The 14214-nt window shown below is 35.7% G+C and overlaps 1 protein-coding gene across 2 annotated transcripts in view; it reads right to left on the reverse strand.

Annotated features, from left to right (window-relative positions):
- Positions 1–463: 463 nt before the first annotated feature.
- The window catches only part of STAM (signal transducing adaptor molecule), a 58262-nt gene continuing 44511 nt past the window's right edge, over positions 464–14214 (reverse strand). For both annotated transcript variants that reach the window (XM_045857889.1, XM_045857887.1), the window contains exons 10-14: positions 12783–12870; positions 12276–12330; positions 11245–11398; positions 9186–9361; positions 464–1785 (exon numbers count right to left, since the gene is read on the reverse strand). In XM_045857889.1, coding sequence (XP_045713845.1) covers positions 1557–1785; positions 9186–9361; positions 11245–11398; positions 12276–12330; positions 12783–12870 — 702 coding nt within the window. In that variant the 3' untranslated portion in view covers positions 464–1556. The remainder of the gene's footprint in view (positions 1786–9185; positions 9362–11244; positions 11399–12275; positions 12331–12782; positions 12871–14214) is intronic.

Consider the following 14214-nt stretch of genomic DNA (forward strand, 5'->3'; position numbering starts at 1 on the left):
GGCAGCATATTCTAAAGTTGGAAAACACAACACCAGGGTAAAACACTTACGTTGAAGATGGTGCTTTAAATCTGAAACTATGATTCAGTCACCATTAAGATTCCTTGTAAAGATGGAACCATTTGTCAAAAGGGAAGGGAAAATGTTATCTGATTATAACAGTCTTAGAAAATGGAAATTAAATTTTCATTTATGGTGTGAAATCTGTTAAATCCATTTAATGTGATGCTCAACTTTTCAACTGATAGTATAGCACAACCAGGAAAATTATAAATATTTAAGAAGATTAAAATGTCAGTGGAAAACATTTCATGTGCGTTAAAAAAAAAAGGCATTCATTGAAAAATACTCCTGAATAGGAAGCCAACTTAATTCCATCAGAACTTGAAAATGAGAGAGAACAGCCCCATCCAGTTTGAAAGATAAGAATAAATGTACAAACTGTTAAGCAAAGCCAGGAATATTGATTACTTTGAAACATCTGCTTATATTGATTTTAATGAAGAATTAAAGGATACAAGGTGTTAAAGACATATTTAAAAGACTAATAGTAGAATAAGACAAATGAATCATTTTTTTAATATCCTAAGTAATTACAAGAGACTTTGAAAATGTAGTGTTATTCATGGTTTCTTTCCAGTTTAAAAATTTCTGTCCATTGCCTCTATCTTTGGTGTCACTGCCACCAATAGACACAGTATACAGTTTATAAATCTAATTACTATCTTCAAAAGGAAAAAGGTAAATCAACATTATTTCTTTAAAAATAAGATATAAAGAACATGATCCCACTCATTAATTTTGTCTCATGGTCCCACAATCCTCTGAAATATCATGCCAAAATGTGTAAGTTTAAAAGGGAACATCATTTGCTATAACTGCACCAAAATTTAGCTACTGTATGCTGGTGTGATGACAGCTAGTAGTATGCAGAGGCTACAGAAGGACATAATGTACATATGTTTATCTCACAACCAAAGGAAAGTTCAGTTTCATGTAAAAACAAAAACATTTGACAACATAATACCTTCACGTAATTATGTTACAGCTTTGTTCTCTTGCAGTTTAAAAGGATAGTGTAATTATCTTAAATTTACACAAAACATTATGAAACATGGTAGTTGTTCATGATTAAAATAAAATAGCAATGTAAATTAATTTAAGTGTTAAATATATTCACATGATCACCATTGTGATTCAAAATGGCCACTAATGAACTTATATACCAATATATGTACATAACATTTGCCACAACAACTGTTGTAAGTTTGACTTTTTGCAGACCAGGTAATTTTATGAGACAAATAATCTTTTATCGATTCTTTCATATTATGAAAGGAATTAAATGTTGTAAGTAGTTTTCATTCCTCTGGGGAGGGGGAAGGGAAAACCTCTTAAAAGTCAGTGCAAATTGAAGAGAGTTCTAATGTCTTGAATATTTGAACTTGTTGACCAAGACAGATTCCTATAAGCTGAGGATAAACAAACCTTAAGATATCAAAGAATTGCGTAACATTTTCAGTGGCATTTAGCAGATCAAAGAGGAATCCCAAATCCTATAGCAGAGCCTTCTGAGAATATGGTTGCTGTGGCTGAGGTGGCTGTTGACTGCCTCCTGGTTGAGGCAACGCTGAGGATGTTAAGTTATAGTTTGGCACATGGGACATATTAGTTCCTGCATTCTGGTATATAGTGACATCAGCAGCAGCAGCAGCAGCAGGAGGAGGACTGTACACTGAAGCCTGGCTGGGATATGTATTTCCTTGAACAGAACTGACCATTGTGCTGCGGAAGGGAAAAAACAGATCAATATTGACTTACATACCCATTTAATGATACACAGGAGAAGGTATTCATTAAACATTCATTCAATCCATTCAATAAATAAATATTTATTAAATACCCATAATAAGTCAAACATTGTTACTTTAGGCACTGGGATAGTAAAAAATCAGAAGGAAAAAAAGTCCCCACCGTCATGACACATTCTAGTAGGAGGAAAAAAAATACACAAATTTATAATATGTCATGTGGTAATAACTGGTATGAAGAAAAATAAAGCATAGTAGGAGGACCAAGAGCTCCTAAGAAAAGAGATTCTGCCTTATATACAGTGTGGTGGGAGAAGGCATTTCAGATAAGGAGAAAAATTTAGGCAGAGACCTGAAAAAAGTGAGAGAGGGAGTCATGTCCACTACACAGGAAAACCAGCTGATCAAGCAAAGAGAACGGCAAGCACAGAAACCTTCATGAAAAGAAAATGCCAGGCATGTTCAAGGACCAGAAAGGAGGCCATGATGGCCAAAGCAGAGTGAGCAAGGAGGGTAGCGTACACTAAAGGGGCCGATTAAAGGGGAAAGAAGCCTTAGAATATACAGTGCCGTACAGACCACAGCAAAGATTCTGGATCGTATTTGAGTGAGATGGAAAGACACTAGTTGATTTTTCTGGACAAAAAAATGATGTGCTTCACTGAGGTTTTAACAGGTTCACTGTGGGCAAAGGATAGAAGTGGGGATATCTGACTGGAGGCTGTTATAGCTGTCTAGGTAAGAGCTGACAGGTGGCTAGGGCCATGGTGGACTTGGTGAAGAAGGGAAGAAAGGGTAAGATTTTGAAGGCAGTACCTTCAAATCTGCTAGTGGTCAAGAATGCCTGAGGTTTTAGAATTACATTACTGGTACAAATAACTGATAGGAGTGGTCATTCGCTGAAAAAGACTACAGATGGCAGATAAGGATTACAGTAAGTTTGGGAAAGGATAATCAACACAGTTTTTGGACACGTCAAGTGAGATATCTAGGAAGTGTACAAGAAAAGATAATGAACAGATGGTCAGCTATTCAAGTCCGGAGACCAGGGGAGAATTAGGACTAGAAATATATATTTGGGAGTCATCAGCATATACTTGGTATTCAGAGTTGTGGAGCTGAATAAGATCCCCCAGGGAATGACTACAGAGAAAAAAGCAGCCCATATTATGAGCCCTACACCTGGAAGTCAGGAAAATAGAGAAGCACTAGGCAAAGGAGACTAAAAAGTGACAATAAAGTAGAAGAAAAACTAAGAGAAATGGTCATAGCCAAGAATTTCAAAAAGGAAGTGACCATTCGATCTGGCAATATGGAAATCACCAGTCCTTCACAAGAGCAACCCTGGTGGACTAGGGGAGATGAAAGTCTGATAACCTTGTTTTTCTTATTTCCCTGAAAATACAGAGGCAAGTAAAAGAGACTTTCCATCTACTCCCACCATGTTTTATCAACCATCTGTTCCTGCACCCATTCGCACACTGTGCCTTTCCTGGGCTACAATTCATCGGCTGCCAGTGCTCCCATGCAAGGCGCCCTCCACTGGTACACTGCTCCCACTTCACCAAAAAAATTCCTTCCAAGTTGTTTTTGTTCACTGTCTCTGCTTTCCTCCCCATTCCCAGCCTGATAGTTGAGTTTTTACCATGTATAGGACACTAATTTAGTTCTATCAAGAGAAGTACTAGCAGCTTGAACACTGAGATTTTCCCCACATTTCTATTAAAAATGTAAAACTACACAATGGGCTATTTTCAAAATATTGCCTATTTCTAAACTTTTATTCAATTGCTAGAATGTTTATAAATCAATCGCTGGTGAACTCAATGTTCTAGCACTCTGCACAAATTAAACAATTCATCATTATAACTGAAGTCCTACATTATACCAACTACTGCAGCCACTTAAGTTATGCTTAAAGGCATTACCATTCCACATGTGCTGCTTTACGAGATAAAAGTATTACAAGAAGTCATATTTCATGAAATTATTTTCATCAGTAAGGGCCACAATACTGCTATATCAAATTGGGGTTAAGTGCTAAACCTCTGGGAGCCAAAATGCCTGGTTTTGTATCTTAGTTAAGTGGAACCTTAGTCCGTCCTCCATACCTCAGTTTTCTCATCTATAACATGTGGTAACTGTGTACCTACTTCTTCACAGATTATTAGAATAAATGAGTTAATGTGTAAAGCTTATAGTACGGTGCTTAGCACTTACTGAATACCACAATATGTTAGCTATTACTGTAATTATTTGCACTTTGTACTATATTCCTTATCTCAATATATAATTCCACCATTCATTCACCCAGTTGCCCAAGGGTAAAACAAAGCAATTCACCCAATAATTTCTCTCTCATATCTGCTCTGCACTATGTCCCCACCTTGTCACCCACGTGATATTCTTTGCTAATCTCCTAAGCAACTCTTTTTCCATCTCTATCATTATATCTTGCAATTAGACACTCATAATTTCTTGTCTAATATAATCTCCCAGCTTCTAATCTAGAAACTATGAATTTGCTTACGTTAATGTCATTTAAAGTAAGGCCTTTTGGGGCTTTCCAAGAGAGGACCCCAGATCCTTAACATGATACCTAGGACCATTCATTATCTTTGTCAATAACTCCAAGTATATCTCTCATTTCTCCCACCACAGACTTTAACCCTTTGGTAACATGTTTTTTCATAGTTCCCCATAGGGACCACACCATTTCATACTGCCATGTATTTGCTCATGATAGAAAAATCTTTCTTACTTTTTTCTTCTAGGTTTAAGAATAACACAGCTTGAGCTTATTCTCTTAGGAAGTTGCCCTGAACCCCTAGGCTCCTAAAGTACCCTGCATGTACCTTATTTGTAATTTATATTATAATTACAATTTATTTGTATGGTTTCTTCTACTAGCCAGTAAGCACATGGAGGTAAGAAATTCTAAATCAATGGTCAATTAATATGACCATGGAGCCAAGAATACTCAATGGGAAATACACAGTCTCTTCCATAAATGGTGTTGGGAGAGCTGGATAACCATATGCAGAAGTATGAAACTGGATCCCTGTCTTATACCACTCAGAGAAAAAGGAACCTGAAATGAATTAAAGGCTTAAATCTAAGACCTGAAACCATAAAGCCCCTAAAGAAAACACAGGGAAAGGACTCCTTGACATTGATCTCAGCAGCAATTTCCTGGATGTGACAGCAAAAGCACAAGTAACAGCAGCAACAATTAGGACTGCATCAAACTAAAAAGCTCTGATGAGTAAAAGAGCAACAAAATTAAAATACAACCTATGGAATAGGAGAAAATATTTGCCAATCGTGTATCTAGTGAGAGATTAATATCCAAATATATAAAGGACTCACACAATTCAATAGTAAAGGAACTAATAACCACATTAAAAAGAGGCAGAGGGGCCCTGGCTGGCGTAGCTCAGTGGATTGAGCGCGGGCTGTGAACCAAAGTGTCACAGGTTCGATTCCCAGCCAGGGTACATGCCTGGGTTGCAGGCCATGACCCCCAGCAACCGCACATTGATGTTTCTCTCTCTCTGTCTCCCTCCCTTCCCTCTCTAAAAAGAAATAAATAAATTCTTTAAAAAAATAAAAAAATAAAAAAATAAAATAAAAAGAGGCAGAGGAACTGAATATACTATTTTCCAAAGAAGACAAATAGGCTATGGGACAAGAAAAATGCTCAATATCACTCACTAATCATAAGGGAAATGCAAATCAAAACCACAACGAGACATTACCTCACACCTGTCGGAATGGTTGTCAAAGACCAGTGGTAACAAGTATTTGTGTGTTGGCAAGAATATGGAAAAAAGGGAACCCTGAGCAGTGCTGGTGGGAATGTAAATTAGTGCAGCCACTTGGAAAACAGTGTGGAAGTTTCTCAAAAAATTAAATATTAAACTACCATATGATCCAGCAGTCTTGCTTCTGACTATATATCGCAAAGAACTGAAATCAGGATCTTATAAGGAGATTTTCATCCCTGTGTTCACTGCAGTATTACTCAAAACAACCAAAATATGGAAACAACTGAAGCATCCATCAACAGATGAATGGGAACAAATGACACAGTGTATTTCACACACACACAATGGAATATTATTTAACCATGAGAAAAAGGAACTTCTGCTACTTGTAACAACTTGGATGAGACTTGAGGGCATTACACTAGGTAAAATAAGTAAGACAGAAAAAGATTAATACTGTATGACCTCATTGGAATCTCAGTGGAATCTAAAAAAGTCAAACTAAGACAGAGTAGAGAGGTGCTTAGCAAGGGTTGGGGAAAGGGAGAAATGGGGAGCTATTAGACAATGGGTACAAACTTCCATTTGTAAGGCAAACAAGTTAAGAATCTAATGTATAGCATGGTGATTTTACCTAATAATACTGTTATCATGTACTTGAATATTGCTGAGTAAATGTCCTCACCATTAAAAAAAGGTAATTATGTGATGGGATGGAGTTGTTAGCTAATGCTATGGTGGTAATCATTTTGCAACATATAAATGTATTGAATCAAGTCTTATACCTTAAGCCTACATAATGTTGTATGTCAGTTATGTCTCAATAAAGCTGGAGTGGGGGGAAAACTCACACTTGTATGTCAAGTGTCTAGCATAAGTGTGGCATGCACTAAATGTTCAATAAACATCTGTTCAACAGAGTAACTTGAAATAATAGACAAATATGTACACGGCTTTGGTTGCCTGAGTACTATCAACACCACCATCACTACGGGTGGGCTGAGGAAACTGCATCCATATTACTTTTCCCAATTAATCAGTAAGATCATCCTAGGGTGACGGGGTCTGGAAAAGTGATAACCCTAGTACCAAAATTATATGTAAAAAAATAAGGAATTACCTTCTATATATGAACTAGGGCCACAAAAAATCTCCCCACCAAAAACAGAAAAAGAAATCCCCATTGACCTTGATTTGCAATTAGAAAGTTTGAATTAAACACAGTTGTTTAAATGGAAAATACACTAATTAATAAATAATAGTGTAAGAATAAACTGTCCCATGTACTTACAACTGTAAACCTACTCTTGCCCAACCTGTGTAAGTGTTCTTACATATTACGTTATACATTTATATATCTTTTTAAAAACTGCCTCAAAGCCTTTTGTGAAGCCTTTGTAAACAATTTAAAAGTATATCCTACTGGCCTAACACAGCACTTGAAATTCCCATCTTAAACATTTATTTATCAAATACTGAGTTCCTACCAGGTGTAAAACCCTGTGCTACACAGCATAGATATAAAGGTAAAAGAGACTCAATTCCAGCTCTCATGATACCTACAGCTTAGTGCAGATACAGGTAAGTCTAAAGGTGATTAAAAGACAGTACACAGTGTGTTGGGGTCCTGTGACAGTCAGAGCCAGAACAGGACTGGAGTGGTGGAAAAGTGTCCTAGTAAAAACAAAGCTATGAACAAATAAATAGGAAATTAGCCAAAGAGAGCTAAAGATTTCAAGGAAATGCTCTCTACCTACACAAGTAACTACTGAAGTGCACACATGTTTGAGAGATGGCATTAACAGCTACAGTGCATCAGTAGAGTCAGAGTAGGGAATACAGTGCAGGTGCCAGAGATTTCACATCCAGACTGCAAAAGCAGACAGAAAACCACCCACAACAGAGCAACCAAGTGTTACAGCTCTATGGCATGGCATGGTTAAATACCCAGCAAATGATTCTATCATTTACAAGGAAATTTCTCAAGGCCCTGAACTAAGAAAGATCTCAAATAATCTCCAGGAACAAGGTAGCTAGAGCAGAATGTGACATAGTAACAGAAGACTAGCTGGGAAAGAGGCAGCATTTCTGGATGATACTAAGTTATCTAAGAGGTTCCTACATAACTCATGCACACTGGATGATTTTTCAGCACCTACCTCTACGCATTTGGTTTTTAAGACAGCATGCTACTCTTCTAATAGCTGTTCCTTGTTTACTCCTTTTCTATATAAGGATATTCATTTTCACCAAATTTCAACTTAAGAAAAAGTCCTGGGACAAAAGAGCTACACTTAACATTTTTTTTTCCTGAGCTACTTAGTAGGGTGTACCCTGTTTTTTGTTGTCATAACAGGCCTCCTCATTACCCTCCTTCTTAAGGTCACTGCACAATACTAGATGTAACCACAAAATATTTGCAAATCTCTAAGCACCCCTAGAATGTGACTTTTTTTTTGAAGATTTTATTTATTTGTTTGTTTGTTTATTTATTTATTTATTTATTTATTTTTAGAGAGGGGGATGGGAGGGAGAAAGGGAAACATCAATGTGTGGTTGCCTCTCGCACACCCCCTACTGGGGACCTGGCCTGAAACCCAGGCATCTGCCCTGACTGGGAATTGAATTGGCGACCCTTTGGTTCACAGGCCGGCACTCAATCTACTGAGCAACACCAGCCAGGGCTAGAGTGTGACTCTTTTGAGGAGGAATAAAATAACAGTAAGGTCAGTATAGGACCATTCCAGGGCAACTCCAATATTGAAGAAAGGGTTTCTAGAAATTGCATCTGTGCCACCAAGAAACTCCTATTTGAGTCAGAATATTACAACTTCTAGAATTACACACTAAAGCCTATCTTTTGTTTTGAGGGAAAGACTTCAGCTAGGATTCACAATGAAGCAGAAAAGGCGTTTATTTTACATAATATAAAATCATTTAACTACGTCATAGGGGGCATTATACTATCTATGTAGTAATAAGGTTCCTTCTTACCTGCTGTTCAGATAGTAACACAATCAGCAAGAAAGAAGACAAAAGTCATTTCAGCACTTCAGTTAAGGCCTAACGGACTCACTATTACATTCAGATACTTGCTCTATGAACCACAGGGGCAACTAACTTCTTGAACTGTCTCTTTTCAAGCGATTTATCTTGCAGTGATATATACTAAATTCCAACACAGGGCAAAAAGGGAAACATTTGTCTTTCAGAGACAACCCAGAACCATAAATTCTGAAACAATGATAACAAAAACATTTTGATTTTTTATGAAATTTGTAGAAAATATAGTTATTAAAAGTTTCATTGAAGTCCTTGGCAAATACCATCATAGACTCAAATGAAAGCAAAAACAAATTATGACAGAATTAAAACCAGAATACAACAGTTCAATGAGTAAGACAGGACTAGCTTGCTGGCTAGTGCAGCAACACTGCAGGGGTTCCTGTAGAACCCACTCATGACCACAAACAGTGCTAACTGTCTGGCATTAGTGATAACATCTATTATGCAGTTTTCTTAGATTTTTCTTATGGTTACAAATGATCAGGGGCACTTAAGAATTTTAATAAGACTAACTTCAAATAACAGTCAATAATGAAATTACTTAGCATAAGAAGCCTGAGTCTGCTGACTAGGAAGCGCTGGGTTTGCAGACGGTGGAAGTGCTCCTTGGCTGAGAGAAGACAGCTGCTCTGGGGGAAGACTGTAGCTCTGGAGATGGCTCATCTGGGCATTCCCTGCAACCAGGTAAGCACCACTTTGAGGAGGACCTGGATATACCTAGAACAGTTCATGGTAACACACATTAGACGTTTCTAAGATTTTAATACGTATGCCAAACTCTTTGTAGAGGTATTCAGTTACAAAAAGAACAGCTGCATCCCTGAAATCTTTTTTATAGTTACTCCTGTTAACAGGCATTTAAAAAAATATTTTCTAGTGAAGTTGGTTTCTGATGATTTTATTCTTAGGTAAACACTGGCTAAATTCGTATCCATCTCTATTCAGAAGCAGTAAAGGAAGTTATCTTGAAACTTTATACTAATATTACTTTCTCTTTTCATATTGATATTTTTAGTACTTCTCTAAAAGGAATACCAAAAGATGTTTAAGAAGTGCCTTTGAATTCATCGTTTTATATCAATAGACTTCATTTATTTATAAATATAATTTAGATTTCTTAAATTACTGTTTATTGAACACAGAACAAACTTTCCAAAGCAGGGGTCAGTCAGCAAACTTTTTTGTAAAGGTCCAGAGAGTAAATATTTTAGGCTTTGTGGGCCATGTGGTCTCTGTCACAACTACTGAACTTGACCCATATAGAAAGCAGCCAGAAATGATTCATAAATGAAAGAGAATGGCTGTATTCCAGTAAAAGTTTATTTAAACAGATGGAAGGCTGGATTTGGCCCTTGGCTCATTGTCTGCCTACTCCTACATCTAAGAACTATATGTGTGCCCTGTCCAGGTGGCTTAGTTGGTTGGAGTGTCCTTCTGTACATCAAAAGGTTACAGGGTTTGATCCCCAGTCAGGACCTGTACAGGAGGCAATCAATCAATGTTTCTCTTTCTGTCTCCCTTCCTCTTTCTCTCTCAAATCAATAAACATATCCTTAAGTGAGGATTAAATAAAAATAAAAACTGCTTGTTTAAATCTAAAAAGACTTATGTTTTAAATACGCATAATGTTCTAGTTTTCTGTAGTATTCATTAGATCTTCTGTTTCACATGTTTGAAAACAGAACTCTGCTATCTATGCAGTAAGGCCCTTACCAGTTGTTATGATGGTAACAAGATCATCAAGAGACAAGACAACAATCATCTTAGCACTTCGGTTAAAGCCTAAGAAACTCACTATACATCAGAATCCAAAAGGTCTTCATTGTAAACACAGCTATTCCAGTCCTCATAAATGCATTATTTTTGTACTTTGCAAATTGAACATGAAGGGTTTTTGGCTCTTGGCTCAAACTGATCATCAAGGCCCCTGAATAAGTGTCATCTAGCCACATGTTACTCAGGCCTGACTGCTCATCTCCAGGGTTCTGGACTCTCGTTTCAGAGAAAATTAATCTATTCAATGTTTGTGCCACTGTACATGGATAAAATGGAGTGCCTGACTAATTACTCCCTATGCCCTGACCTTACTGACTTTGTGGGAAAGGAACTCTTCAAATAGTTGCTGGAGATGAAGAGAGGGAAAGGGCTCTGGATAGCATTACATGTGTTACATAAACAAAGAGGGTAAAATTAGATTAAAGTAGCTTCCTATAAAACTGAAAACAGTAGACACTCAAAAGAATTTATAATTAGAAATTTTACTGAGACAAAAACTACAGTTCTTAACCAGATTATTACATATAAAGTTTTAAAAATATACAGATGTTTGGGTCTCCCTCCTGAGGATTATGATTCAAACAGGTCTGGGATGGCACCAAGCATCTGTATTTTTTTCAAAAAACTTGATGAATGAGTCTGATGTGTACCCCTGCAGAAAAATAACTTTTCTGAAAAAGAACTATTGATATAATTATATATTATACATTGTATTTGTCAAGTAAAAAATTCTTTTAAAATTTATTTTTATTTTAAACATTAACTACAGAAAGTTTCTCATTTTGAGTATTTAAAATGATATACTTGAGTTTTTAAAGGCTTACCTGAGAAGCAGAAACACCAGATGATTGCATATAATACTGCTGATTCTGTAATTTTGCATACATGGAATACATTGGGTCTTCATTCATTAACTTGGTATATAGTGAAAGTGCCTCCATCACTTTAACGTTAAGCTCTGAGAGTTCTGAATGTTTTCTGAAATATTATACAATAATTTGAAACATATTGCTATTTAAATAATACAATGTTCTAAATAATAAGACATAACAAAATAGGTAAAATAGCTCCCTGACTGGTGTGGATCAGTAGACTGAGTGCCATCCTACAAACCAAAGGGTTGCCAGTTCAATTCCCAGTCAGGGCAAAAGCTTAGGTTGCAGACCAAGTCCCCAGTAGGAGGCATGTGAGAGGCAACCACACACTGATGTTTCTCTCCCTCCCTTTGTCCTTCCCTTCCCCTCTGTCTAAAAATAAATAGACAAAAAATCTTAAAAAAAAACCACACATTAAAAAATAGCAAAAAGTGGTATAAACAGACATTATTAAAAATTTAACCTGTGCCAGAAAACATCCTGTATTTTAGCTGCAAGGCAATCAAAATTAAGATTTAGGTACTAGGCTGGGAGAGCTTATTGTATATGACTTTACTTTGAAATGTCTAGGGTTCCCTAGATAATAACAGATGGGCCATTTGGGCTTTGGTAAAGATACTTATAGCAAACATGATTATAATAGTTAACCTTTATTTTTTAAAAAGACTAATACAGTGAAGGTCTAATAAATCCTCATTTAGAAAATAAAGGAAGAGATGAGTCTAATTCTAATTCCCACATCTAGTAGAAAACAAGTAAATGAGACCTGATTCCTTTGGCACATAAAAATAATAAGCATAAAAAAATCAAAATAAAGTAAATCAAATGAAATGGAATAGAAAAATGAAGAAGTAAAATAAAATAAATACACAAAAATATTAATAAAGTAAAATAAAATGGCGGCTCTGTCTCAGTATGCAATTTACAGAGAACTTCAGGGAAAAAGGTACACACTATAGAGAGGGCACATGCTCTTTTACCTATCAATATCTTCCAGCTTTTCATCAATGAGAGGTCCCATCTGGTGACACATTGCTTAGATAACAAGATTTGAAGAAATATAAGAAAACACAGGAAAAAATGCAAATATCTGATGAATATTCACATAGTCAAGAAATACAAGATATAACTTAGAGTAATAAAAATTGGATTAATAAATCATAGACCAGAGAAGCCAAAATTGATTTTCTTAATCTCAAAAATATTAAAATACCAATATTTATTTTACAACATTCTAAAATATTGAATAAAATATATGGATATTTTGAATAAAATATTTAATGTGGATACAAAAGTGTAAGCATGTGAATACTACCCCAGTTAAGTTTAAATGGCTTATAAATGTGAGACTGGGTCACAGAAGAGTGAGAAATGTTAGTATTTTTTATGTTATTCTCAATTTTATTGAAATATAAAGCATTCTATATATAACAGTAGATATACACTAATTATCCTTATTTGCAAGGTAAATGAAAAACAAGGTTTACCTTCAAGATGAAGTAACTCTGGAAGATCTGGCTGATCATCACTGGGATCTGTACTTTGCAACATTTGTAGCAATTGGTCCATTTTATCCTACAGGAATTAAATGGTTAGTATAAAAAGCAACAAATCGTTACGCAACAATAGGTTCTCACTTTGTAAATCAGAAAATGGAGACAGAACTTTTGTAATTCACAGATATGGAGACTCAAATTTTGGTTTTATGCACTTGGTATTTAAGTATATGTGAAGTTAGAACCTTGCAAGTTCTACCTACTTGTTTTTGGAACTGCTTATAGAAATTCTCTTAAATGAGAAGAAATAGAACTACATTTAAAGTTACAGCATGTGAGTTCTTCAATCTCTCATGTCATGGTAGTTAACTGCACTTTGTTTTGAAGTAGTTGTGGCCTTGACATGCTAACAGGTGTAACTTCTCTCTCAAGATGGCATTACTTATGACTAACAACTCCGTTATTTCTTCTCTCCCAGGGTGAATACAACAGCTATTTTACTGATGCATAGCTCAACTACAGTACAGCTGTTTTCTTTCTATGTGGGGCCATTGGGACTTAGTCTACATTTTCATTCCACCAATGTTTCAGTGTGTGGTTTCTCTATTTTCCTATGTGAGAAAGGCTGGGAGGCATCTCGAGGCAATGACTTAGATCTATTTCAGAATCTTGTGTTGTAATAACCGATGGGACTAATGAAACCATCATTATATAAATATCTCTATAAGTTATATAAATACACAGTATTTATATTTAGGTTTTTAAGTCAAAATACAAATCTCACACCAAAGGATACTACTGTAATAATTACAAAATTTCTCCATGATTTTTACGTGGTAATGCTATTAAACATATATACATTAGGTAAATAAAGTAAAAACTACCAATTCAAGCAAGGTAGTTACTTAACCCAAAACAAAAACTCTGTATTATAATAAAAGAACAGTTTGAGAGATGAATTACTAGAGCAAGAGTGACACAGTGTCTAAGAAAACTTCTGAAGTCAAAAGAATTTTATGTTTTGAAATGGGTACTACTTTCTAAGTAAAAGAATCACAATTTTCATTTAAGTAGTCTAAAAGAGAAGACACATGTCAGAAAAGTTTGCCTACAACAACAAAAAAAGTAGAGGTTTACAAAACGAAAGAACAACTAATATGTGAATAACTTTTATTGTTTACAGAATACTACACCATAGAGAAATTACCTACTATCAGAAAAATAAGGTATCTACACAAACTCCTAAACTGATCCTACATGCATTTCTTATGCTAATTAACTTTCCCTGAATCAACTGGATTCTGTGGCTCCTAGCAGTTTTCTACAATCTATTTCTCTAAAAAAGAACTCTTTTAGCATTCTGCTTCTGACTCCCCTAAAAGAAAGCTGAAAATCTATAAATCCCATCACAGACTTTAAATAA

The sequence above is a fragment of the Phyllostomus hastatus genome, unplaced genomic scaffold (genome assembly GCF_019186645.2).
Source record: "Phyllostomus hastatus isolate PE091 unplaced genomic scaffold, TTU_PhHast_1.1 phas_scaffold_1674, whole genome shotgun sequence".
Classification (NCBI taxonomy): Eukaryota; Metazoa; Chordata; class Mammalia; order Chiroptera; family Phyllostomidae; genus Phyllostomus; species Phyllostomus hastatus.